At 32.9% G+C, this 26,585-nt stretch overlaps 2 protein-coding genes and 1 long non-coding RNA gene across 7 annotated transcripts in view; all 3 read left to right on the top strand.

Annotated features, from left to right (window-relative positions):
- Positions 1–2,049: 2,049 nt before the first annotated feature.
- Positions 2,050–3,126, top strand: LOC120357558. The gene is made up of 2 exons (XR_005574560.1): positions 2,050–2,576; positions 2,644–3,126. It is a non-coding gene; the product is annotated as an uncharacterized LOC120357558 (long non-coding RNA).
- Positions 3,127–3,302: 176 nt separating this feature from the next.
- LOC120357553 (methionine aminopeptidase 1D, mitochondrial-like) lies at positions 3,303–4,576 on the top strand. The gene is made up of 4 exons (XM_039448269.1): positions 3,303–3,508; positions 3,594–3,747; positions 3,842–3,952; positions 4,138–4,576. Exons 1-4 carry the CDS (start codon positions 3,455–3,457, stop codon positions 4,236–4,238), a joined length of 420 nt encoding a protein of 139 aa, XP_039304203.1. The 5' UTR covers positions 3,303–3,454; the 3' UTR covers positions 4,239–4,576.
- Positions 4,577–8,439: 3,863 nt separating this feature from the next.
- LOC105196191 (GDP-fucose transporter 1) overlaps positions 8,440–26,585 on the top strand; it is a 34,986-nt gene continuing 16,840 nt past the window's right edge. The window contains exons 1-2 of one of the 5 annotated variants that reach the window (XM_039448260.1): positions 8,440–8,950; positions 18,914–19,064. In XM_039448260.1, coding sequence (XP_039304194.1) covers positions 18,937–19,064 — 128 coding nt within the window. In that variant the 5' untranslated portion in view covers positions 8,440–8,950; positions 18,914–18,936. Of the gene's footprint in view, positions 8,951–16,559; positions 19,065–26,585 lie in introns of those variants that run through there. The other 4 variants (XM_026139675.2, XM_026139678.2, XM_011161985.3 and 1 more) reach the window with 4 other exon arrangements.

Genomic DNA, 26,585 nt, shown 5'->3' with positions numbered 1-26,585 from the left:
ACCCGTTAAAGAAGAAATTTTACATTATCCAATGTAGGAATAACTTCTTTACAATGCCGACAAAAGAATAAACTTGCAAATTAATCCGATAAAATACGTATGAATAATGAATAATCAACGAATGCATTGTTTCTTAGGCTTATACAATTCTTTAAATAAAAATAATGAATATTGATTACTATCTAAGAATTCTGGGTCCGGTACGTTATTTTCGAACACGAAAACATTTTTAGTAAAAATATAAGTCCATTGTGCTAATTTAAAGATGTAGCATGTAAAGAAACGAAAGGTTTAAACTATAATTTTAATTTTGTATGTTAAGGCGACAAAACATGACTGAACATGACTAAAATGTACCAGTATCACACTTGAAAAAATAATTTATTTGCCCAATGTGTTGGCACTATTGATGGCTGACACGGCCAAACTTAAGATTGAGCTGTGTTTTGCAGTGTCGCTCTGTGTCTCTCTGTGTCATAGTTGGAAAGCACCAATGTAGACACTGTGTTACACAGTGTCGCCTGTGTCTCTTGTTGGAAAGCACCCATGGTGTGCGCAGTTTGCAAGCGTCTCTCTCTAATTCTTTGCCCTCTCACTTATTTTTTGACCGTAAGTCCCCATGTGTACCAACCTTGTTTAACTCCGTAAAGTTCTTACAACTGAATGTGTTTGTTTTCGTTGCACGCACGTCATTTAGTATTCTTTCGGTCTCTTTTTATCATATACGTGCGTGAATGTCGTATGATTGCACTTATCGTATAATTATAATAAAATGTACATTAAATTCGATATAAAAAACGTATGGAAGATGTCGATAATTTTGAAAAGAAAATCTTAAGATTCATCTCCACAATGCTAAAACTCGGTGCAACTTTTCGAGCTGAGAACTGTGTGATCAATTAGCTTGTCACTTTTCCGTAAAAGCTAAACATTGATTGGTTACAAATTTTTCGATCTGAGAACTCGGACCGATTTCTAGCCATTTCTAGCATCGCGGGCTTTTATAAATAAACTTTTCCATAGTAATCAAAGAATATCGTAATATTATTACAATTTCTAAGAGCTGGTTTTAAAATCTCCTGTTGGTGACCAGTTCAGTACCAATTGTAATTGATTATTTCTGGTTAATTTTATTTAACAACTACGATATGTAAGATAATAATAAAGTATATAAATGTAAGATAATATTAAAGGAAAAAAACTAATATAATAAAGGATAATAATAAACGACTTTTATTTATATAAAAAAAACTCTGATATATTTAAACCAATGGTTTCGCGCTCGTGTTATAAATCACAGATTAATTATAGGCCCTAAACAAGCAAGACGATTATTAATTTAATAAATTTATTAAAATCTAAAAAGATTGTGATTACGAAACGTTTTAGTCTTACTTGACCTTCTTCAGCCGTAACGTTAACATTAATCTACTATCTTTTTGAACATATTTTTTATTTATTTTTCTACTCGTATATAAGTACGAGTTCGTACCAAACATTAATTATAATATTTCATCGAGAATGCATTAATAGTATTCGATATTTTCTTTAACAAGTGTAATTATTTTGTGTATTACATAATTTTCTTGGGAAAAGTAGTCACCATGAAAATTTATAAAGCATTTTTCAACAATTTTACTAATATGAATTAATTCATCAGAGGGATACATTATTTGGTACCCTTCAGAGACATAATGATATGTATCAGGTATCAGAGAAAAGGACACAACGAACATATAGCAGAGTGTGACAAAGATGCAATCAAAACAGTTGTAGTAACCTGATATCATCAAACATTTAGTTTTTCGTAGTTGGCAGATTTGGGGACTTACAGTCTCTCCATGCGAAAAAGGGGCGTGGTTTGCGAGTTTCGCGCACACCATGTCTACTTCCACCATGATTGAATTGCACTACTCTAGTGATACTTCAGTGATACTTTTATGTTTGATTGAACTCACTACACTAATACACCGTTTGTTTTCTGTTCCTGAACTCCCTGAATTAGTGTGCACCTAAAATGAAATAGATATATATTTGTAAGTTAGTGGAAGCAAGAAGAAACGTTCCAGTGCAGTTTAGTGCAGGAATAGAAAACAAGCCTACAGAATGCACTGAACCGCACCGAGATTTTCGGCAGTGCGGTTCAGTGCGTTCCGTACTTATAGTTTAGTATAAAATTGATACAACATATATAACAGTAGGAAATGGCAAAAATATGATGGAAAAAATATTGTTATTAGACGAACTATTAGATAGTTCAAGCAGTTCCAGCAATAAAGAGATAATGACAATATTAATGAAATGTGAAAATATTCCAAAAGTAAAAAATATGATGGAAATTATTAATAAATAATCTGACAAGGAGGTATGCTATACGAAATTTCAACATATTTTAAATATTTGTTATTTTAGATTTAAAACATCTGTTATTAGTTTCAGCGACATTTTTGTTTGAAAAAAAGCACGTTCGATATATTGAATAATATGTATTTAAATTTGGAAATTTATAATACAACAACAGAGTATGGTGAGCGTAAAACAATAAATAGTGATGTACAGCTATTAGCCCTGTTATGGTATGTTTTTTATATATTTATGTAATTAATATGTATATACATAAATATTTAATAATATTATATTTAGGTTTGCAGGAAACAAATGTGTGATACGGGACATGCATTGCATCTAGATTTAATGTAGCAAAATCTATTTTTCATTCTATCATAACAAATGTTATGAAATATTTTAATTATATTGCTCCAAATATGATAAAAATGCCAGATACAGAAGATAGAAAAAGATTAGTTGCTCGTAAATTTGAAGATGTGCGTAGTTTTTTTATGTTTAAAAAAATGCATAACAGTTGACTAATAATTTATTAGTGGTAGTAATCAATATAAAAATACGCACTCCGAGCAAGTACGGTCGTTTTCATTATAGTTGCGACACTTTTTTTTGGATGCATTTCTGAACGCGCAACTATAACGAGAGATGAGAACGACTGTAGTTGTGGAGGTTAGCGCGAAATATCAAACGTTGGTATACAAGGTGTCGCAAATAAAATTTGGGTACCTTGGAGGAAATATAAGATAAGTATACTCGCAAATATTTTTCAAATAGATTTTTTAAAAAAATATACGCACATTTTCCGTATTTGATCGGTTTTAATCTAATTAAGTTTATAAATTCGTCATTACAACACGATGAGCTGAGATGCTTAGATATAGTTAAATAAATTGTAACTGTAACAAATATTAAAAATTAACATTTTAAGTATTTGTTACAGCTATAATTATAATTTATTTAACTACATCTAAGCATCTCTGATCATCGTTGTTGTAATGACGAATTTATAAAGCTCAATTAGACCAAAGCCAATCCAATACAAGAAGATGTGTTATTTATTAATTAAAACTAACTTTTTCTTTTTTGCAGAAGTAGAGAGCACACAAGGATGAGACATTGGAAGCCTTTGCAAGAAGGTGATATACTCAATGTTAATATAACAGTAAGTAGTCTCATCTTTTATGAAAAACGTTTTATAAAATTGTATTCTTTTCCTAGTTAAAAAAAATTATAATTGCAAATTATAGGTTTATCTTAATGGCTATCACGACGATTGCTCAGTCATGTTTCAATGTTTTGGTGAGGTACATTTTGAAGGCAAACGATTGGTAATAATCACAGAATTGTGTTTAAAGTCAGCTATTGAAATATGCAAATCAAATGAATATTTCTGCAATATTGGTAATAATTTGTACATGATTAAAAATCTTAATTTGGTTATATGCTATAACATTCATTTTTATCATTTTGTATAATTTTTCTATTTTGTTTTCAGGTAATGTAATAGAAGAGACAACAAATAAACACAATTTGAATGTAATACCTGCACTTTTGGGTCGTGGTATCGGAACTTACTTTCATGGTGCTCCAGACATTTATCACTTCGGTACAGTGAAAATATTTTGTTACTATCAATATTAACGCGCATTGGCATATGACTAATAGAAATTATCTAATTCCAATTTATAGATCAAATATATCTTGCTTTTAAAATAAATTTCTACATAACTGTAAATATTAAATTGTCTTATATGTATACTGATATTTTAACGCCTCTTTTTTATTTTACAGCAAATGATTTTTCTGACAAAATAAAACCAGATATGACATTTACTATTGAACCAGCTTTAAGTCAAGGAACAACGCAGATTGAAATTCTGGAAGATGGATAGACAACTTGTACTATTGATAATTTTAGGACAGCTCAAGTTGAACATACAATTTTAATAACAGATACTGGATGCAAAGTGCTAACACTTTAATGTACAATCAATATTATTGCTATTTTATATAAAAAGTACCTATGAAATATATTATTTTTAGCATACATAAATTAATTTGCACATATGCGTTTTAATCTTACAAGTACTATCTTGTGTTTTTATATGTAAAAATAAAAGTTAGGTAAAATTTATGTCTGTTAGAATGAAGATTATCAATACGGTTACCAGAATCAATATTTTCTTAGTCTTTTGTACATGTAATGCAAATAAATATATAATTGAAAACTTCTTTCAATTTATTCAATTAAAGAAATGGATCTTTACTCTAGATTTTTTATTAAGTTTATTTTAAATAAGAAAACAAAAATTTTATAGAATTGCAGGTCCCTAATAGCTCTCCAAAGTTAGCGCCCTTGTTTTTCAACTTCTTTTTCTTTCATGATAATGGCAAGATGATACTGAAAAGCAGGGCAAGCAGATTGTTAACAATGTAGTTGAAATTATTGGTCTGTAAGATATATACATAGGAATTTTGTTAATGTACCTTTGGGAAAGATCTTGCGTCTCTGTAAAAAAGAACTTGCATTACTTTATACAGAAGTTGAATAGCTTCCTCACCAACTTGAGCAATCGCCAAGATAGCCATTAAGATAAACCTATAATTTGTAATTATAATTTTTTTTAACTAGGAAAAGAATACAATTTTATAGAACGTTTTTCATAAAAGATGAGACTACTTACTGTTATATCAACATTGAATATATCACCTTCTTGCAAAGGCTTCCAATGTCTCATCCTTGTGTGCTCTCTACTTCTGCAAAAAAGAAAAAGTTAGTTTTAATTAATAAATAACACATCTTTTTCTATTGGATTGGCTTTGGTCTAATTGAGCTTTATAAATTTGTCATTACAACAACGATGATCAGAGATGCTTAGATGTAGTTAAATAAATTATAATTATAATTGTAACAAATACTTAAAATGTTAATTTTTAATATTCGTTACAGTTACAATTTATTTAACTACATCTAAGCATCTCAGCTCATCGTGTTGTAATGACGAATTTATAAACTTAATTAGATTAAAACCGATCAAATACGGAAAATGTGCAAATATTTTTTTAAAAAATCTATTTGAAAAATATTTGCGAGTATACTTATCTTATATTTCCTCCAAGGTACCCAAATTTTATTTGCGACATCTTGTATACCAACGTTTGATATTTCGCGCTAACCTCCACAACTACAGTCGTTCTCATCTCTCGTTATAGTTGCGCGTTCAGAAATGCATCCAAAAAAAAGTGTCGCAACTATAATGAAAACGACTGTACGCCTAGTAACAAAAAGTTACCAGCCACTGGAACGGGGCGAGTGCACGCCAATCGAATTCGCTATTAGTTTATACCGAGCACTTGATACGCGTACTAACTAGTAATTTTCTATTAAATTATTTTAATTTCGGAAATAAATTTAAAAAATAGTATATTAAGTTGGTACACCCACGGAATTTGATTCTGTCCATGGGGAAATTTTCCAAACTAAGAAGTCGCTATCTTTCTATATACTTACAGTTTATGATTAATGTAACGACCAATAAGCTCTAGTCGTTACGTTAATCATAAATTGTAAGTATGTAGAAAGATAGCGACTTCTTAATTTGAAAAATTTCCCCATGGACAGAATCAAATTCCATGGGTGCACAGTCGTGTTCATTATAGTTGCGACACTTTTTTTCGATGGTTTTTGTAATGTAGCCTTGCTCATCGAACGGCAAACGTAATTGGTTGGATCCACAAGTAAGAATCATGTTCTCAGCTTGTGTTATAGTTGCGTGTTTAGAGACGCATCTAAGAAAAAGTGTAGCAACTATAATGAACACGACTGTACAGTCGTGTTCATTATAGTTGCGACACTTTTTCTTCGATACGTTTCTGAACGCGCAACTATAACAAAAGCTGAGAACGTGATTGGTTCTTACTTGTGGATCCAACCAATTACATTTGTTGCACGATGAGCAAGACTACATTCCAAAAACCATCGAAGAAAAAGTGTCGCAACTATAATGAACACGACTGTACACCCAAGGACTTTTATTCTGTCCATGGGGAAATTTTCCAAACTGAAAAGTCGCTATCTCTCTACATACTTAAAGTTCATGATTAACGTAACGACCAATAAGCTCTAGTCATTTCATGAATCATGAACTGCAAATATGTAGAAAGTGGTGACTTCTTAGTTTGGAAAATTTCCTCATGGACAGAATCAAAGTCCTTGGGTGTACAGTCGTGAGCTAAAAGGTTGCAACACATTTTTTTCGATGGTTTTTGGAATGTAGACTTGCTCATCGGACGGCAAACGTCATTGGTTCTTACTTGTGGATCTAATCAATTACGTTCGCCTATCGATGAGCAAGTTAACATTCCAAAAACCATCGAAGAAAATTTGTTGCCACCATTGAACTATACTCTAACTGGAATGGGCACTGCCATATAACGTCCGTAAGCGGAAAACGTGATAGAAATAGCATGATGCGAGGGGCCACCTTTCTTTTTCTAAGCGTTCTCTGCGCATGCGTCAGCATTCACCTTACATTCCTACTCAAAAGTTAAATTTCTTCTTTGTTTTCATGTTGATACAGCATGTAACGGAATTCGTGGAAACGAGGAAGAAATTAACTTTTACTTAAAAAGTTACTTAAATACTTAAAAAAATATAATACAATTTTGCTTTTGTGTTATTTATGTATGTCACTCAAGTCATTCGTTTATCTATTCTCATGTGCCGGTACTGCAAAACTTTCTAACATGACTGTATACCCAAGGACTTTAATTCTGTCCATGGGGAAATTTTCCAAATCAAGAAGTCACCACTTTCTACATACTCGCAATTCATGATTAATGAAACAACTAGAGCTTATTGGTTGTTACGTTAATCATGAACTGTAAGAATGTAGAAAAATAGCGACTTTTCAGTTTGGAAAATTTCCCCATGGACAAAATCAAAGTCTTTGAGTGTACTGACAAAGAGAGGCGGCCCTTCGAAATGACTCTCTCTCGTCACGTTTTCTGGCGGCTAGTGCCCAATTCCAGTTAGAGTATTGACCATATTTACACCGAGCACTTGATACCCGTACTAACTAGTAATTTTCTATTAAATTGTCTTGATTTCGGCAATAAATTTAAAAAATAGTATATTAAGTTGGTACAATATGAATCAAGATAATTAAATATATGTATTATGCATACACTCATTGACGACAGTAAGATAAATTAATAGAAAGTTACGAGTTAGTACGCGTATCAAGTGCTCGGTGTAAACTAGGCCATAGTTCAATAGGCCTGTTCGTTGCTGCCCTTTTTGAATTAATATCTTTGTCGTCTCTCTCTTTCTTACGATCAAATATATATTTATCTCATCTCGAGTGCAAAAATTTTTGGGGATTTCAAGCAACTCGAACAGACCTAATGCGGTGTGCACTCGGGTGAGACCGTTCGGAAAACGTCGAGAGAAGCACACCGTGTGCCAACAAACCACCCGACGAAAAAGGAAGGGGAGCCGGTGTGAGCCGGTGTGTTTATTATTTTAAAATGGCGCTCTTAAAATTTAATAATTACTTTAATAATGATGAAATTTTTTTAATAGGCTTATATTTTATCAATATATTATATGTAAGATTATATTTTATCTTATACGTAACATCGTAATTTGTAATAATTTAATCATAAAATGTAAAAATTGTAAAAGAATATATGTCTATATAAAAAAACAATATTTGTTTTTTATTTCATATAGATTTAAATTATAACTGAAACAAAAAATTTATTTGATAATTTATACTATAATTGTTTTGTTATTTAAAATGCAATTTCAAAAAAGTACAATATTCTAATTTTATATAAATAATGATTTTCAAAATTAACTTCTATTTCAACTTAATTTAATCTTAACGTAACTTTATCTGAGTTAATTTTTTATTTATATAACGTAACTAAATTAATTTTATGTGCTATCAACTTTAATTTAATTTAGTTAAAAAAATTTGTTATCTTAACCAATCTCTGATATTTACACACTGACACACAATGAGCAGCGTTCGACATGCAACACATGAGAGTATATACACTATACCCCCACTACTTTTCCATTGAAATCACAGGCACTCTCACGAGTGATATTTCCGAACGCAGCCTAGCTATGATCGGAGTTTGACAATGTGTAAAAAGAATTGAATTTATAACATCTATATTGGATTTATGGAATTTAATTATTGTTTAAAAATATAATCCGCTCGTTCAAAGCGAAAGCATGATCCCTATTTCTTATCGTCGTCATTAACTGTAATGACAGCCACATAAATGTGATAACTTAGAATACGTATTTACATTTTATTTTATATCAAATTATAATCTCAAAATTATTTACTATTCGGTTGAGACATTTCGATCCTATCGAATTGTTTCGCCAACAGCAATATGAAAGGGGCAAAAATTTGACATATCCATTCAATGTAGATTGTTAATGCTACAATAGCCGTGAAATTGTTTGGTTATTGTAGTAGATATTCATCATAATTGTAAAAATTATATAAACTATTAAGATGCAATTGGAAAAGGGATTGGCGTCAAAATATGTCTATATCACATTCGTAATTGCAGTTTACTGGTAAGTAGAACTTGAAATAATATTAATTAAGTTGCTCACATATTGTATTTGACTTGTTTTATTATTTATTAAATATATTTATGCAGAGTTGGAATTGTTAGTTCATAAAAATAACATTTTACCGTTACAGTTACATTTTATAAAAAGTAACGTGTTGTTGTTACTTAAAAGGTAACAATTTGTTATGTTTTTTTATTATTTTCTTGAAATACTATTTGTAAAATAATAAATTTAAAAATTACATTATTCAATCCTTTGATTATATAACTATGGACTGCCACTTGGCCATTTCATGCTGTTTTCAACATAATGCGTGCCTCTGATGGTTAAATAACAAAAAATTGAAACATGAAGTTGCATTTTGCTGGTAAAATAGGAAGAAAGAGAGAGAAGAAATATGACATAACATTGCATTGTTTTATTATACTTAGCAGAGTTCAAAACCATTGCATTTGTAATACATAAATAAAATGTGGAAAAAAAAAGAAATGCGACTTTGTGTTTTAATTTTCTACCATTTAACTGTCAAAAGCACGCGTTATGTTGAAGATACAGCAAATCATTGTGAGAATAGGAAAAGTGAGGGTAACTAGCAGTCCATAGTTATATAGTCAAAAATTCAATCAATATAATTAATATTAAAAACTTGCAATTCTAAATCTTTATATAACAAGTTTTTCTTTACAATGTAAGGAATAATTGCTTGTTACGAGCAATTACTGTGTCATATTTAAGTTTTTCTTTATATTAAATTTATTTCATGATTCTTTTAATTCTTTATTTTAATATATTTATTCTTTAGTATACATTTTTCTACAGAAATTTTGATTGTGATTCACAAACACAAATTTTATCAAAATTTTTTATTGTTTTCTGACAGATGAATATTATTAATTATTAAGTTAATATTATTAAGAATAGATTCCAGTATTCATTGCCATTACAGAAAATTTAATAGTTTACATTACAATATATACTATAGATTTTTAGTACTGGCAGTGAATACTAGAGTGCAGCATAAAATATAAAGTACAAAATATTTTTTTATATTTATCCATACAGCACAAATTGTTGCAGATAATTTTTAGAAAGATTTCAACTTTTCATATTTCATGTGCAACACTTCTAAAAGGATTCTGCAAAACATCGTATAAAATGTTGCAACAGAAATGTTTCTAAAATCTTGTGATATGAAGTGTTGTAATAAAAATATTTTAATAACAAATAGAAATAATGAATACGACATTACCCACCAGTCGAAAGCAGTTTTAATGCTCAATAATTTTTTAAATGTATTTTATTAAATTTATTTACGAGATTCCTCTAAATTACATGCTGTAATTTTGTTGAACTTAAAACGCAGTTTAAAGAAGAATCCGTGCGAATATAATGTCACGAAATTAAATTGTTAATCAATGTAATTATTTGATGCTTGTACGCATTTCTACTATCCCCCTTAATTCCGAAAGACTATAAAGAAATTATTGTGAAAAATATTACTTTGACTAGGATTTGAATCTGAATCTCCCAACTATCCGGGAAGAGTGTCTTAGCCATTTCGATCACCGACCACTTGATAATATTTATCGCAATAATCGATGATGTTACATGAGCATCATTCAGCCGATGCGTGTATATAATACAAATTGTAATAACAAATAAAAATAATGAATACAGCATTATCGGTCGGAAGCAGTTCTTAGTGCTCAATCATTTTTTAAGTGAATTTTATAAACAAAAATATTTTTGAAATCTATCACATGCAGTAAATTTTCAAGTTGGGTTTTTTAACATTGGATCAATTTGCTACTTGAGTATGTTAATATATCCAAGCAAAAATTTTCTAAATTTGTTTGTGGTGTGTGCTAAGTTTATTTAGGAGTACAAAAATGTTGTGCAAATAAAATAATATTTTCTTATACATATTATGTATTTTTTAAAAATATTTCAGAAAAATCATAGTAATGTTAAAGTATTTTGGAAAAAATATTTAAATGTATTATATTCAGAAATTAATATCAGAAAGATTTCAAATTTTTTCAATAATTAATTTTAGCAATATTTTTGCAGGTGCAAGAATCGTGGACATCTTGATATCTCAGAGATATCTCTAAAACATTGAAGACATTTTGAAAATTTTTTGAAAAGTTTCATTTTTTTAGTTGCAATATTTCTGAAACATCTCTAAAAAAATTCAAGTGCTGTATGGATAAAATATATTATAAAATATGAAAATAAATAAAAAATATAATTATATTTAATGTATGTAACCTATGATTTAGCACATCTCCAGACTGCACAAATAATCCTGTTCAATTCAAAAAGAATTTCTTCCCGATAGTTAAAAAAAAGATTTTATAAAAGTATATCCTTTAATTTTTTTTTACTTTTCTTAACGATATTTAATAAAATTTTATTTAATAAAACTAACACTGTGGCAATAATATAATTCATATACATTAACAGTAAAGTGTGTACTTAAATATAATTAAACATAATTTTGTTCTTGAGACCTTTAATACTATACTTGTAATATTTATTATATTGTTCGGAAAGTAATTTTATTTTTTTATGAAAATGAAAGATGATTTTCTTATAGTGAATACATATTTTATTGAATTATATATTGTCCATTCTGGTCCAATACGTTTTGCCATCTTTCTGGCAGTAGCATGATTCCATGCTCATAAAATTTTTGTTCTTTGTTGGCAAAAAACTGATAATTTTTTACTTCCTCATTTGAAGTAAAGGTTTTACCATCTAAAAAATTTTGTAGAGACCGGAACAAATAATAAGCAGAAGGTGCCAGATTTGGAATATGGTGCGTGTGGCAGTATATCTCATCCAAGCTGTAAAAGCTTTTGACGAGTTATCAAACTTGTATGAGCTCTTGCATTATAGGTCTTGGTGGAACACTACACCTTTTCTATTGATCAATTCTGGCCTTTTCTGTTTAAGTGAATCATTCAATTTGTCCAACTGATGACAGTAAATTTCAGAATTGATTGTTATGTTGTCTGGTACAAGCTCAAAAAACACGATTTCTTTGAAATCCCACCAAACAGATAGCATCACTTTTCTTGATGAATATCGGCTTTCGAAGTGCTTTGAGCCGGTTCATCTTTTTTACTCCATGATCTCTTGCGTTTAACATTGTCGTAGACAACCCATTTCTCGTCCCCAGTGATGATGCGCTTAAAAAATGGATTATTTTCTTGACGTTTGAGAAGCACAAACGTTAACGCGACGGCACAAATTTCTTTCCGTAAGAATATGAGGAACCCATATGTCGAGCTTTGAGATTAAACCTAGGCGTTTTAAATGAACGATCGAATTTGATAAACTTAATCTCTCAGCGATCTCACGAGTTGTTATTTGCCGGTTTGCATCAATTAATGCCTTTATTGTGTCTTTATCAGTTTCAACTGATCTTCCAGAACGTGCATCTTCAACATCAAAATTGCCGGATCGAAATTTTTCAAACCAGTTTTGGCACTGGCGTTCTGTCAATACATCTTTACATCTTTTTCATACACATTGGATAATTTTTTTCTTGCTTGAACATTTTTACCTTTTTGATAGTAAAAAAGTAAAATATGCCGAAAATGCTGCTTTTTACATATTTGATAGTCACCAAACAAAAATACTGCATAAAATCAATCGAACTTTTTCACAAGCAAGCCTTGCTATATCAGCTGTCAAAATATATAATGATTATGCTTCTTAAGTGTGAAGTTGCCTTCTGTTGGGAAAAATTGAAATTACTTTCCGAACAACTCAATATGATAGCCTAGAGTACGAAAGAAAACTGCCATGACTAGAATCGTATATAAAGAGAGAAGCGACATTGATGTCCGAAGCTCTGATTGATACTTGATTGGCTAAGCGAGCAGCCATATTGTAACCACAGCTGTTTGCAGAATGATACGAATGGTGTTTGATGACGTTAGAGCGGTCCCAAAATGGCGGTGGAAGACTCAATTGGATACTGAAGGTTGTGGTGGGGGTTCGATGTCGCTTCTCTCTTTATATACGACTCGAGCCATGACGATACTGAAGCACATCAGGACTTTAATTGTAAAAGGAGCTCTGCCATGCGAACTACGCCGGTGGCACTTATGGACATGTTGTTTAGTATTGAACCGCTTCATCAGGTGGTGTTAATACGACGGTGGCAACTGCTGAATATCGACTAACCTGTGAATTGAAATGGAAATGGAGGTTGATCATACGAAGTTCTTTAGAGGCATTCTATCTGATCCCATTTTCAAGATGAAATAGGATAGGATGTCAGTAATTCTTAGATAGGTGCTGTAAGATACATATCACGAGGCTCAAGGAATGGGAGAGATTGAAAACACCGGTGACTCGTGCTCGTAACGGAGATGTCTGGTTTACAGATAGCTCCAAGTCGGAAGTGAGCTCCAGTACGAATACTTACTGTTATCAACAAGACGTGAGTGAAAGCCTATCTTTTAACAAATGTACTACGGTCTTTCAGGCAGAAATTGGATAGAGAGGCGCATCAGGATTTGCTCGAACAGCCAAGCTACAATAAGGATGCTTGGTGCTCCGATTTTCACCTTGCGATTAGTCTAGAGTTATAAATGCACACTGGAAGAACTAGCGAGAGATAAAGGTGTCATTCTGATCTGGTCCCTGAACATTCAGAGATTCATGGTAAAGGTTGCCGATCAGACCAAAACTGTATCGGGTATAAGGATATTTGGACCAACATTCCCTTTTTACCTAGGCAAGAAGACGATCGGTGCTTAATTGCGGAACAAGCATCTTAACTATTGGGAGAGTGAAACGAGTATTAAGTGCTGATAAGCCAGAGCTTTGATAAGGGAAATTCAGTGAGATTCTTACTCAATGAGAATCTAACTGAGGAGCATAAAGTTATTGAATAGAAGGGACGCCAGGCTAGTCATGCAGATTCTGACTGGTCATGATACTCTTAATTAGCACATACACAAGCTAGGGCAGATAAATACAACCGAGTGTGGAGCGAAGAAAACGAGAGGAGAAAACAAGCCTTCACGTACTCGGCATCAACCCAGCATATGCCAGGCTGAGACTAGAGATGCTGGGCTCGACTTATCTCGAACCAGAACAGGGCAAGTTACCGATGAAAGACTTGATTCTCTTCTGGAAGAGGGCAGAGCTCTTATAGTTGATGGACGACAAGGCTGACTAGGAAGAAGCACAAATGGACGTCTGAGTGCCAGGACGATCTTCAATAATGAGAACTGCTTTCTCTTAATAACAATAATAATAACAGTTAATAGTAATAATAGTAGTAATAGTAGCAATATCCAGATAACAATTCGTGAGTTCACGTTATTCTCACGACGTGATAATCATGCTGTGCGTGCAAAAGTGCATCACAGTGTCCTCACAATGTGATGGGCGCACGCGTGTACGCGTATAAGGTCGCATGGTGCAATCACGCGTGATGGAAACATTTCACGGCGTGAGGGTAACGTGATAATCCCGCCGTGCGCACAAAAACGTATCACGCTGCCCTCACGATGTGATGGGGGCACGATGTGGTCAATCGCAACGTGATCAAACAAGACCCTCCCGTATATTTTATTAAATTAAGAAATTTACAAAATACTATATGAATTTCCAATCATTGCGCATTTATTTCAAATACTTTTTATGCTTTTAATATTTTTAATGCTAATTTACTAAAAATATTGTAAAAAATAATATTATTAATCTTTAATTGTAAATCATAAAAAAAATAAAAACATTGATATATAATATAATGTATTAAAAGTACTCCAAATAGCACACAATATTTTTTAAATGTTTTTTTAATATTTATTTAATAATAATTTTTTATTGTACAATTCATTATAACAAAAATATTCATTAAACATTTATTAAATATTTATTTTACATTAATTAAATATTAAAAATAATAATTTAGAAAAAATATTAATTTAATATTTGTTTAACGTTTATTCAATGTTTATTTAACATTAATTAAATATTTGAAACATTGATTTGGGAAAATATTTATTTAATGTTTATTTCACGTTTATTTAATATTTATTTTACATTAATTTTTCATTTGAAAAAACATTTTTTAAAAACATTAATTTAATATTTATTCAACTTTAATTTAATATTTATTTCACATTGATTTTTTATTTAAAAAAAACTTTTTGATAACATTAATTTAACATTTATTTAACATTATTTAATATTTATTTTACATTAATTTTTCATTTGAAACAACAATTTCAAAAATATTAATTTAACATTTATTGAATATTAATTTAATATTAATTTAATATTTTTTTTTATTTTTTTTAATAAACAATTTTTAAACGTTTATTTAATATTGGTTAAGTATTTATTTTTCATGAATTATTTAATTGAAAAAATGATTTTAGTAAGTATTTTTTTTAATGTTTATTTAATATTAACCCTTAAACACGTAAGTGGGTCTGAGAGACCCCATATGAAGTTTTGAACGCTTGTTATGTGAAGACGGAATGACATAGGATGTTCGGACCAAAACGTAAAAAAAGTTTGAAATCTCCTCTTTCAATTAATATAGTTAATCAACTTTTTTGGTCAACTAGAATTCGAACGGCACAGCAACAAAGTTTTGTTAGGGTCAATACGACCCATATAGTGTGTAAGTGAAACTTTTTTTGTAAGTATTTTACATAAAAAAACTGGACAAAATACGTTCGAACAGGTCGATTTGCAGATGTTACTCGAATATACTCTGTCTAAAGTTGGAATACTATAAAATATTGTAGAAAAAAGAGTTTTTCCGAAATATATCATGAAACACATCAATTTTCAATTTTAGACACGATTTAATCAAAAATTCCTCATATTCGCCTTGTTACATAAGTACTTTTTTAAATAGAAATGACAATAATATAATTTTTTTTTGAAAGTATGAATCTTTAGTTTTAAAACGCCGTATTGTAAAGTTCTTTAAAGTTTTTTGTTGCAAAGATATGATTTTTTTTTTTTTAAGTGGATTTGCCCAAAAATACCTCATATTCTCCATCTTACATAATTATACTTTTTAAAAGAAATGACTTTGCCAAATTTTATTTTGAAAGTGTGACTTTTTAGCTTTAAAACGCCGTATTTGAAAGTCCTTAAACGTTTGTTGTTGCGAAGATATAATTTTTTGAAGGAAAAGTGGATTTTTGATCAATTTCTCATTTTTGCGCAATGGTTTTGCTTTTATAACTTCACAATAAATTATTTGTTGGCAATGCCGATTATGCAGTCACACTCCTGAGATTTTGAACTTTTGTTTAAAAAAAAAAATCGTAGAAAAATATTGATTGTAATCAAAATTATAGCTTCTCAAAGTTGAAAAAGTCTCCCAGACTCAAAAATGTGTTTCCGTATTTTACAGGATCGGTGTGTTTAAGGGTTAATTATTTTATTTTTCATCTATAAAATTATGTTTACTTATTATTTATTTAACATTTAAGCTATTTATTTTTTAATTATTATTGATTTTAAAATTTGTTTAAAAAATGTTTCAATAACATCTATGAAAATCAGTAAAAAATTTACTTAATTATATATATTTATATAAATAATATACTTTAATTATATATATGTTTCGTCTTTTCGATAACATAAATTGACCTGATCTATCAATGATGTATAAGTATTAGCATAAAATATTTACAGATCATCACAAGGGATCAATTTGCAACGATCACAGAGATCAAGCAATGTTCACCGTGGTCGCAACTTCGATGGGTGACCGCGTGGAAATTTGAGAAAAAGAATTCTTAAGAAAAAAACCTCAATATTAAAAAAAAATACTTTTAATATAAAAAGGGGTATGAAGCCATTAATTTTAACATTTTTAAAAAATTTTATTGCAAAAATTTTTTAAAACATTTTTTAAATATTGTGTGCTGATTGGTCTGTGAAAAAAAATGGCCAATGATTAGAATTTTTGAGTGCCGTATGTATGTATGCGAGCAATATGAGTCTCATTTGGAGAACGCATTTGAGGTTCATATCGCTTGCACGCATGAGTACCGCACGCGTGCGACCGATATGATTCTCGTATGATGACGCATCTGTCGGATACCGTGAGCTCACACCGTGCAAATAATCCGCACGGCATGCGCGCTCCGTGAACTCACTATGCGTGCAGTTTGTTATCTGGGTAGTAGCAATAGAAGTAATAGTAACAATAGTAATAATAATAGTAATTATAATAGTAATAATAATAGTAACAGTAGCAATAGTAATACTAATAATAATAGTAATAGTATAATATTGGGTTATTCGGAAAGTAATTTTGTTTTTTCCCAACAGAGGGCAACTTCACACTTAAGCCACATAATCATTATATATTTTGACAGCTAATATAGCAAGGCTTGCTTGTGAAAAAGTTCGATTGATTCTATGCAGTAGTTTTTGTTTAGTGCCCTATCAAATATAGAAAGTAACTGGCTTGAAAAATTTTGATCCGGCAATTTTGATGTTGAAGATGCACCACGTTCTGGAAGGGCAGTTGAAACTGATGAAGTCACAATAAAGGCATTAATTGATGCAAACCGGCAAATAACAACTCGTGAGATCGCTGAAAGGTTAGGTTAGGTTTATCGAATTCGACCGTTCATGATCATTTAAAACGCCTAGATTTAATTTTAAAGCTCGACATATGGGTTTCTCATGTTTTTACGGAAAGAAATCTGTACCGTCGCGTTGATGTCTGTGATTTGCTTCTCAAACCTCAACAAAATGATCCATTTTTGAAGCGCATCATCACTAGGGACGAGAAATGGGTTGACTACAACAATGTTAAACGCAAGAGATCATGAAGTAAAAAAGATGAACCAACTCAAAGTACTTCGAAAGTCGATATTCATCAAAAAAAGGTGATGCTATCTGTGAGATTTCAAAAAAATCGTTTTTTTTTTGAGCTTCTACCGGACAACACAACGATCAATTTTGAAGTATACTGTCATCAACTAGACAAACTGAATGATTCACTTAAACAAAAAAGGCCAGAATTGATCAATAGAAAAGGTGTAGTGTTCCACCAAGAGACCTCATACAAGTTTGGTAACTCGTCAAAAGCTTTTACAGTTTGGATGGGATATACTGCCACACCCACCATATTCTCCATATCTGGTATCTTCTGATTATTATTTGTTTCGGTCTCTACAAAATTTTTTAGACGGTAAAACCTTTACTTCAAATGAAATAAAAAATTTTCAGTTTTTTGCCAGCAAAGAACAAAAATTTTATGAGCGTGGAATTATACTACTACCAGAAAGATGGCAATAGGTATTTGACCAAAATGGACAATATATAGTTGAATAAAATATTTATTCACTATAAGAAAATTGTCTTTTATTTTCATAAGAAAAAACGAAATTACTTTCCAAACACTCTAATACAATTGCTGTATAAGTTAATCTAGGCCAAAATATTGTCATGCAGGGCAATGACTCTTCTGCATGTCCAAAAGTAGGAACATACGCTTCTGTAACGATTGTCAAGATGGTTCTTCTAGGACTGCTTCCTATCTAAGCTTATTCTGAAATATTTCACTAACTTAGTTGGAACAAGCCTTATTCCTTCAAGTGCCCACTTTATACTTGCGAGTGAAGATGAATCCAGCAGATTCATTGACAAGCCCTCTGCACCGGACGGGATTCGATAGCGCACGGTGCGATAGCCCACCAACCAATCATCTTGACTTATCTAACCCAACCAACGGAAAAACTCTAGGCATTGGCCACTGTGAGTGGTGGTGGGCTATCGGTCCCATCGCTATCGGGATCCGCCCCTTTACACCACTGCTCTACTGTTCCTAGTGCACTTTGCGTGAGTCCTAAAAACAGATTAAGAAAAGGTCTTCGTATCAGTATGGCCAAATTGCGTAACCCTGCAAAAAGAAACCCTTAGTAATACTTTAAGCAGTCTATCCACCACCAGGCACCATAAGAGTGGACCCCTGCATGCAGGCTCTTTCTACAAACCTTTGCTGCTCCCAGCAAGATCACAATCTGTCGCCTAAGCATATCTCGGATCCACTCAACGAGCTTCTCCGTTATGCCCCTGCACAACTCTCTACACACCACTTCATGTGAGATATTGTTAAACGTACCTTCTATATCCAAGAAGTTGCCCACCGAAGTATTATTTATTTAACAAAAATTGGAGTAAATACAAAAGACTAATAAGAATCCAATGTGATTAGTGTTGCACAAAACAGATTTATTCAAAAGATTTTTGACATTTTCGTACGTTTCGACTCGACTTTGGAGTCATTTTTAGCGTAATAAATTCAAGTCAAATTATTTAGCCATCGTCAATACAGTGTGCGGATGAGTTACTAACGGTTTGACGGACCCGAAGTGCAACCTTTCCCAGTGTATGTGCCATCAAAGGAGATGGTTTGATCACTCTATAAATATCTGCGATGTTCTATGTGAAATAATCTAATAGCCGATGAAGACCATTAAAGCGATGGATAACATCAGTCTTTGACACACTTTTAATTCTTGTATACAAGTAAATTAAGAATCCGCTTTGTTCTGAATCCGTTTCTGTAATATATTTGATGTTCCCACAGCACCACTTTTAAGTAACTGAACTAACATTCATCAACGTATGTTTAACAGCATAAGAACCATCCGGTTGTATTATAATTATTACAAATACACATAACAAACAAGTCAAAATAGCAATATACGAGGTGTGTTCAAAAAGTATCGCGAATTTTGTGTTTTTTCAAAAATTATTTATTTATTCATGAATATCTATTTTGTCCCCTTCAAAGTAATCCCCATGAGATATTATACACTTGTGCCAACAGTTTTTCCAATCTTCGAAGCACTTCAAAAAATCATTTTTTTTTATCTTGTTCAGCTCCTCCTTCGATGCCGTCTTTATCTCGTCAAGCGTAGCGTAACGTCGTCCTTTCATGGGCCTCTTCAGTTTAGGGAACAAGAAAAAGTCACAGGGGGCCAGATCTGGGGAATACGGTGGCTGCGGCATCATTAGTGTGTTGTTTTTGGCCAAAAAGTCGCGCACAAGCAACGATGTGTGAGCAGGGGCGTTATCGTGGTGCAAAAGCCAATTTTTGTTCTTCCACAAATCCGGGCGTTTCTGGCGGATTGCTTCGCGCAAATTGCGCATAACTTGCAGGTAATATTCCTTATTGACCGTTCTACCCTGTGGCAAGAACTCATGATGCACCACGCCCCTGCAATCGAAGAAAACTGTCAGCAAAACTTTCACATTCGACCGAACTTGGCGCGCTTTTTTCGGTCTTGGTTCGTGCGGCAGCTTCCATTGAGATGATTGAGCTTTGGTTTCCACGTCATAACCATAAACCCACGATTCGTCACCAGTTATGACCCTCTGGAGCAAATTTGGGTCGTCGCGGACAGAGTCCAACATCTCATTAGCAATGTTCATGCGATGCTGTTTTTGGTCGCAATTGAGCAATTTTGGTACGAATTTCGCGGCGACCCGTCTCATGCCCAAATCATTGATAAAAATCGAATGGCACGAGCCAATCGATATGTTTAGGTCCTCAGCAACTTCTCTAACGGTGATTCGACGATTGGCCAATACCATTTTCTCCACTTCATTAATTTTTTCGTCTGTTGTTGAAGTGCTCGGGCGTCCGGCACGCTCTTCGTCGTTCACATCTTCTCGGCCTTCTGAGAACATTTTGTACCACCGATAAACGTTGCTTCGGTCCAAGGTAGCTTCTCCGTATGCCACAGTCAACATTCGGAATGCATCCGCGCACTTAATTTCGTTTTTCACACAAAATTTGATACAGGTTCTTTGATCCATTTTTTTGAATAGGTAAAAATCGAAGACGATCCAAAACACGTGCAAGCAAAGCAGCTGTCAACAATTAAGTGAACATTCAAAATGGCCGAGCTTGTCGGCATAAGTGAGAGACATGAGTACCAACATAACGCCACAAAAAGATCGAAATTCGAATATACGTAACCCGCGAAAATTCAAAATTCGCGATACTTTTTGAACACACCTCGTACATTGTGATTCCTCGAGTGAGAAAAAAAATAAACAAAAATAATCTCCGCCGTTAAAGTATAAATAAATTAAATATTGAGTCCACAATTAAAAAACAAACAAATAAATGAGTTATATGAATATAGATAAATTATATAGGCTAACAAGGGCACCACACACAACCCGGGTCACCGATTTTGATGAAATTTTACAGTTATGTAGTATTAGTATAGAAGTACTAAATGCTAAACGGAGACGATGCACTACTCAACCGTTTACGTGAAATCGTTGTTTGAATTTCACCATATAGCTTTAATACCGTAACATTGAAGGAGTTTGGCAAGTAGCAGCGTGGTGTGGCGGACAGCGCGAGCGCCTATAGTTTTGCAGGTCGCGGCCGTCGCGGGTTCGAGTCCACAAGTTTTTTTTTTTTTTTCTTTTACCCAGTACTCTTATTGTTACAATATATATATATATATATATATATATATATATATATATATATATAATAAAATATATAATAAATAATACACAGATATAGATATAATAATACGCAAAAAATCTTCTCTGCATTCGAACTTTTGTTAGTTTACTTTATATACATTTATATATATATATATATATACACACATAGATTTATATGGATGGCGAGATATTTATATGATATATTTGATTGTGAGAGTTAATATGCATATTTATTTATGTGTAAGTACAAAAACAATTACAAATGAATTTATTCGTCGTCTTGCTCTGTAATTTTGCACACTTTCGGGTGATAATAATCATAAAAACAAGTAAAACATAAAACTGATTTACACCACGAACATTTTATAAATCCAATTTTTTCGCAAGCACATTTTTTTTTCAATAATGTAAGGGGAAAACATATCTCATTAACATTAAGAAAAATCGGTCGGTCGCTAGTTAGTTTTGATGCAAACCATGCGTATTTTATCATTGGTATAAATACCGGAGCACTTAACTGATGCAATATTAACGAATGAATTTTTAAAGCATCTTCACGAGATGCTATTTCTCTCTGTTCCTGCAGCAATGTGGGAGCATTCTGCAGACGCTTAAGAATATTTTTTACCTGGCGATAGAAATACACGTCGCAGGGCTGGCACAATGGTGTGCATTTCGGCGGTATTACTTTTAATGTGCATGTTACTTCCCTCTCTTCCCCTTCAAAAATTTCATCGTACAAAACAGGATTGATTTGGCCCCCCCAAGAATCAATAATAAGTAAAAATTTATTTTTCTTTACATACGGTAATATTGTACTAGTTAAAAATTGTTTGTATAAATTGGTTGTGAGTTTTCCGGATTTTGAACAGGTTACAATAATATTTTTATATTCATCAGTAAATTTATCAATATTCGTGAAATTCTAGGGAAGAGGGGCTGCAGCTGTGTCAATATAATTCCAACAGCAATACAAACGCATAAAAGACATTCTTAAAACTAGCTGTGAATTTTATTACTTGTTTTTGTAATTATTATGACCCGAAAGTGTGCAAAATTACAGAGCAAGACGACGAATAAATTCATTTGTAATTGTTTTTGTACTTACACATAAATAAATATGCATATTAACTCTCACAATCAAATATATCATATAAATATCTCGCCATCCATATAAATCTATGTGTGTGTGTATATATATATATATATATATATATATATATATATATATAAATGTATATAAAGTAAACTAACAAAAGTTCGAATGCAGAGAAAATTTTTTGCGTATTATTATATCTATATCTGTGTATTATTTATTATATATTTTATTATATATATATATATATATATATATATATATATATATATATATTGTAACAATAAGAGTACTGGGTAAAAGAAAAAAAAAAAAACTTGTGGACTCGAACCTGCGACGGCCGCGACCTGCAAAACTATAGGCGCTCGCGCTGTCCGCCACACCACGCTGCTACTTGCCAAACTCCTTCAATGTTACGGTATTAAAGCGATATGGTGAAATTCAAACAACGATTTCACGTCAACGGTTGAGTAGTGCATCGTCTCCGTTTAGCATTTAGTACTTCTATACTAATACTACATAACTGTAAAGTTTCATCAAAATCGGTGACCCGGGTTGTGTGTGGTGCCCTTGTAAGTCAAACGATAAAATTAAATAAATAACATGCAAGGTGAAAAAATTAACTGACAAGGAAAGCGACAGAGGTGTCCCTCTCCGATTTTAAAGAGCCTTTAATATGTTGTAGTACAGATAAAAATAAGGGATACGTATTTTTGTATACGTGCCAATACTCAGTTTTAGGGTGAAATACTTTGAAGAAAATTGGTTTTTTTTTTAAAGCGTTTATAATCGAAACTATAAGAGATAGAAAAAAATATTCTAATTGAAATTTGAATGGCTTTAAGAATATTTATAACAATGTTAAAAAAAATTTTTTTTAAATTTTTTTTTATTTTTCCCTACAACTTACTTATTTTTTTCAACATTTTTTGTAAGCAAAATAAAGCTTATTTTATTACGAATTTAACGGTATATAATACGTTAACGGCATATAAAGTTATGTTACATTTCCGTTTTCCAAAAATAATTAAAAACCACTTCATAACGCATGGTACGCGCACCTGTCTGTGTACTATGGAAGTGTCTCCCTTTGATTTTGACGAGCCTTTGATACGTTGTACAGATGAAAATAAGGGACACATATTTTTTATACATGCCAATACTCAATTTTAGAGAGTAAAACACTCCTTAAAAGAAAATCGGTTTTTTTCTTGTGAAGTGTATATTGTCGAAACTATAAGAAATAGAGAAATATGTTCTAACTGAAAGTTGAATGGCTTCAAGAGTACTTTATAATAGTAATAAAAAAAGGAAAATTTTATTTTTTTTTATACTTTCTAAATTTGCTGACGCTGATAGTCTGTCAAACTTTCTGTTATTCCGCTTATTTTCGCATTTTGCAAATTTTTAAAGTGCGAGTGAGCATAATAACGAAATGATTTTCTGTTGCTATGCGTAGCTACGGCTACAATACTCTTCCCCCGTTATGAAAGAAGAACGGAGGAAAATAGTTAAAAGTAGTAACAAGAGAAAAGTATTAACAAAATAAAAAAAAAATTTTTCTTTATTACTGTCATAAAGTACTCTTCAAACCATTTATTATAACTATCAATCAGAATATTGTTACGTCTGGCGAGAAAATTTTTATTTTCCCGGGCCATCCGTACTAATAATAGCCTAATTAGAATCCGGAAACATCCTCCGATCAGTTGGATAAATCCCGCATCAGTATCATAAATCGATATCGCTCGATTTCAAATCTCATACGGCTTGGCTACATCGTGCCGCCCCCTCGACGCGCAACACCCGCGAGCGTCCATCGGCGCGAGACAAACATCGTGCGCGCCGACCCCTCGCGACCCCCTCTGATACCACCAAGCTCCGCGCGTTGGAATTCTATTCATCTCTCCAATTTAATACGAAATATTAAGAACGGCAAATTTATAATTATCGAAACGTGATCCACTCATGGACGCTTCCCACTGCTGCGCCATGCAACTCCGATCGAAACAACTCTAAAATCACGGCCAATAAAAATGCCAAATAATTTTGAATCAATTAATCTTCTACGAACGATAATTAAACCTTAACTTTTTATACGTAAAACTATTGCATGTGCTTGGCGCTATCGCCTCGCACACTTTCAATTCTAATATAAATTCTATTAAATTCTATTAATTTTCTGAGCACTGGATTTCGCGTCGGGGCTTGGTATGCGGTGCTCCCGCGAGTCGCGATCCCCGGAGAAGTCTACAAGCGCTCGCGCGATATAGGCGCAAGCCGCGCGATCGCGAAACGGGGCGGGCTTCTAAGGGCCACACGTTACGAAAAACTATCGCTCCGAATTTTCCGCGAACCTGAGGAATCGTCCCGCGACACCTCTTGCCCATATCCTTGCCTATATAAGGAGCGAAATCGGAGCTCGAAATTCAGATCAGTCTTGTTGGTCGAGTGAGATTCGCTGTCATCGGCGACCACCAACGTTCAGACTTCCAGGTACGATCTCAGTGACGGGAGGGTTTTACTCCTGACGAAGACGTTGGTCTTCGGGGTGGCCCCGGTCGGATCGCCTCTTTTCCTCTCCCTCCTTTCCACCAGAGATCCTGAGGGTTGAACCTCACCTAGCACTAGCTAGAGTGTGGCCTCACTCGTTTCTTTGCCTCCCTCCCTTTCGTCCGAGCGTTGGAGAAGACTCGCGAAAGCGACTCTCCAACGTCTCCTCTCTCTCTCTCCCTCTCCTACGGCGTCGAAGAAGACTCGCTAACGCGACTCTTCGACACCGTCCTTCTTCCTTTCCCAACCCGTCGAGGAAGACTCGCTAGCGCGACTCCTCGACGCTTTCACCGTCCCCTCTTTTTCCGTATAATATCCACCTTTAAGGGAGGCGTTCTAACGGGTGTCCACTCCGACCCAGCGGATTCGTCACTCATAACGTATACTCGATCATTAATTTATTTTACTAAAATTCGTAGATCTTTCATACTGAGCTCTCTCTCTCTCTCTCTCTCTCTCTCTCTCTCTCTCTCTCTCTCTCTCGCGTTAAAGTCGCCTCTTCAGAAGAACGGTAAGTCATCGGCTTCCTTATACATTTACGTGGCAATCCTTCTTACTGATTCGATCATGCATCTCCTTAAGGAGCTATGGGCAGAAGATAGGCACCGTTTAAAGTCCGGAGGACCCCTTCGGGTTACCTCATTATCACATAACACGCGACTAAGATATTGTACCACTTCCTCATTATACATATAAAAAATACATACACATTTATATTCAACCATTACACGCTCTGTCATTCATTTAATCCCACGCCAAGCTCAAGCACGCACGCTATAACTCCTGTAGCGTTAATAAAACGCTACTATATTTTTTAAACCTACTCATTAATCGCCTAATAATATATCTTCTTACAATACCTCCTATTTCCCATACAAGGAATTTGTCGCGTATCCGGCCGTGTTATCACACGATTCGGAGCCGCGACTGGTGACAGCTGCCTTAACACCAAAACTAACTAACGAAAAAGATCTGCGTCCCGGGATCGCAACATCGCGAATCCGCGGACGTAACAATATATTTTTTTATTTCTTTTTTAAAGTTAGTTTATAATAGCCGCAACCGTAAGAAATTGGTCAAACATAGTCGATTTATAGAAGAATAATCGACTATGATTAGTGAATTTCTTACTGTAATGGCTATTATAAACCAACTCTTATATTTTTGACGATATACGTTTCGAAAGAAAAAAACCGATTTTCTTCAAAGGGGTGTTTTACCCCCTAAAAGTGAAAACGGGTATGTATAAAAAAATAGGTGTTCCTTATTTTGATCTGTACTACAACATATCAAAGGCTTGTCAAAATCGAAGAGTTACAATTCCATAGTACACGGATGGATGCGCGTACCATGCGTTATGGAGTGGTTTTTAATTAGTTTTGGAAAATGGAAATGTCGCAACATAACTTTTGTCATGTACCGTTGAATTCGTAATAAAATAAGCTTTATTTTGCTTATAAAAAGAAAAAAAATTAAAAAAAAATTAGGTAAGTGTTA

The sequence above is a fragment of the Solenopsis invicta genome, chromosome 4 (genome assembly GCF_016802725.1).
Source record: "Solenopsis invicta isolate M01_SB chromosome 4, UNIL_Sinv_3.0, whole genome shotgun sequence".
NCBI classification, from domain to species: Eukaryota; Metazoa; Arthropoda; class Insecta; order Hymenoptera; family Formicidae; genus Solenopsis; species Solenopsis invicta.
This window is presented reverse-complemented; position numbering and strand designations above follow the sequence as displayed.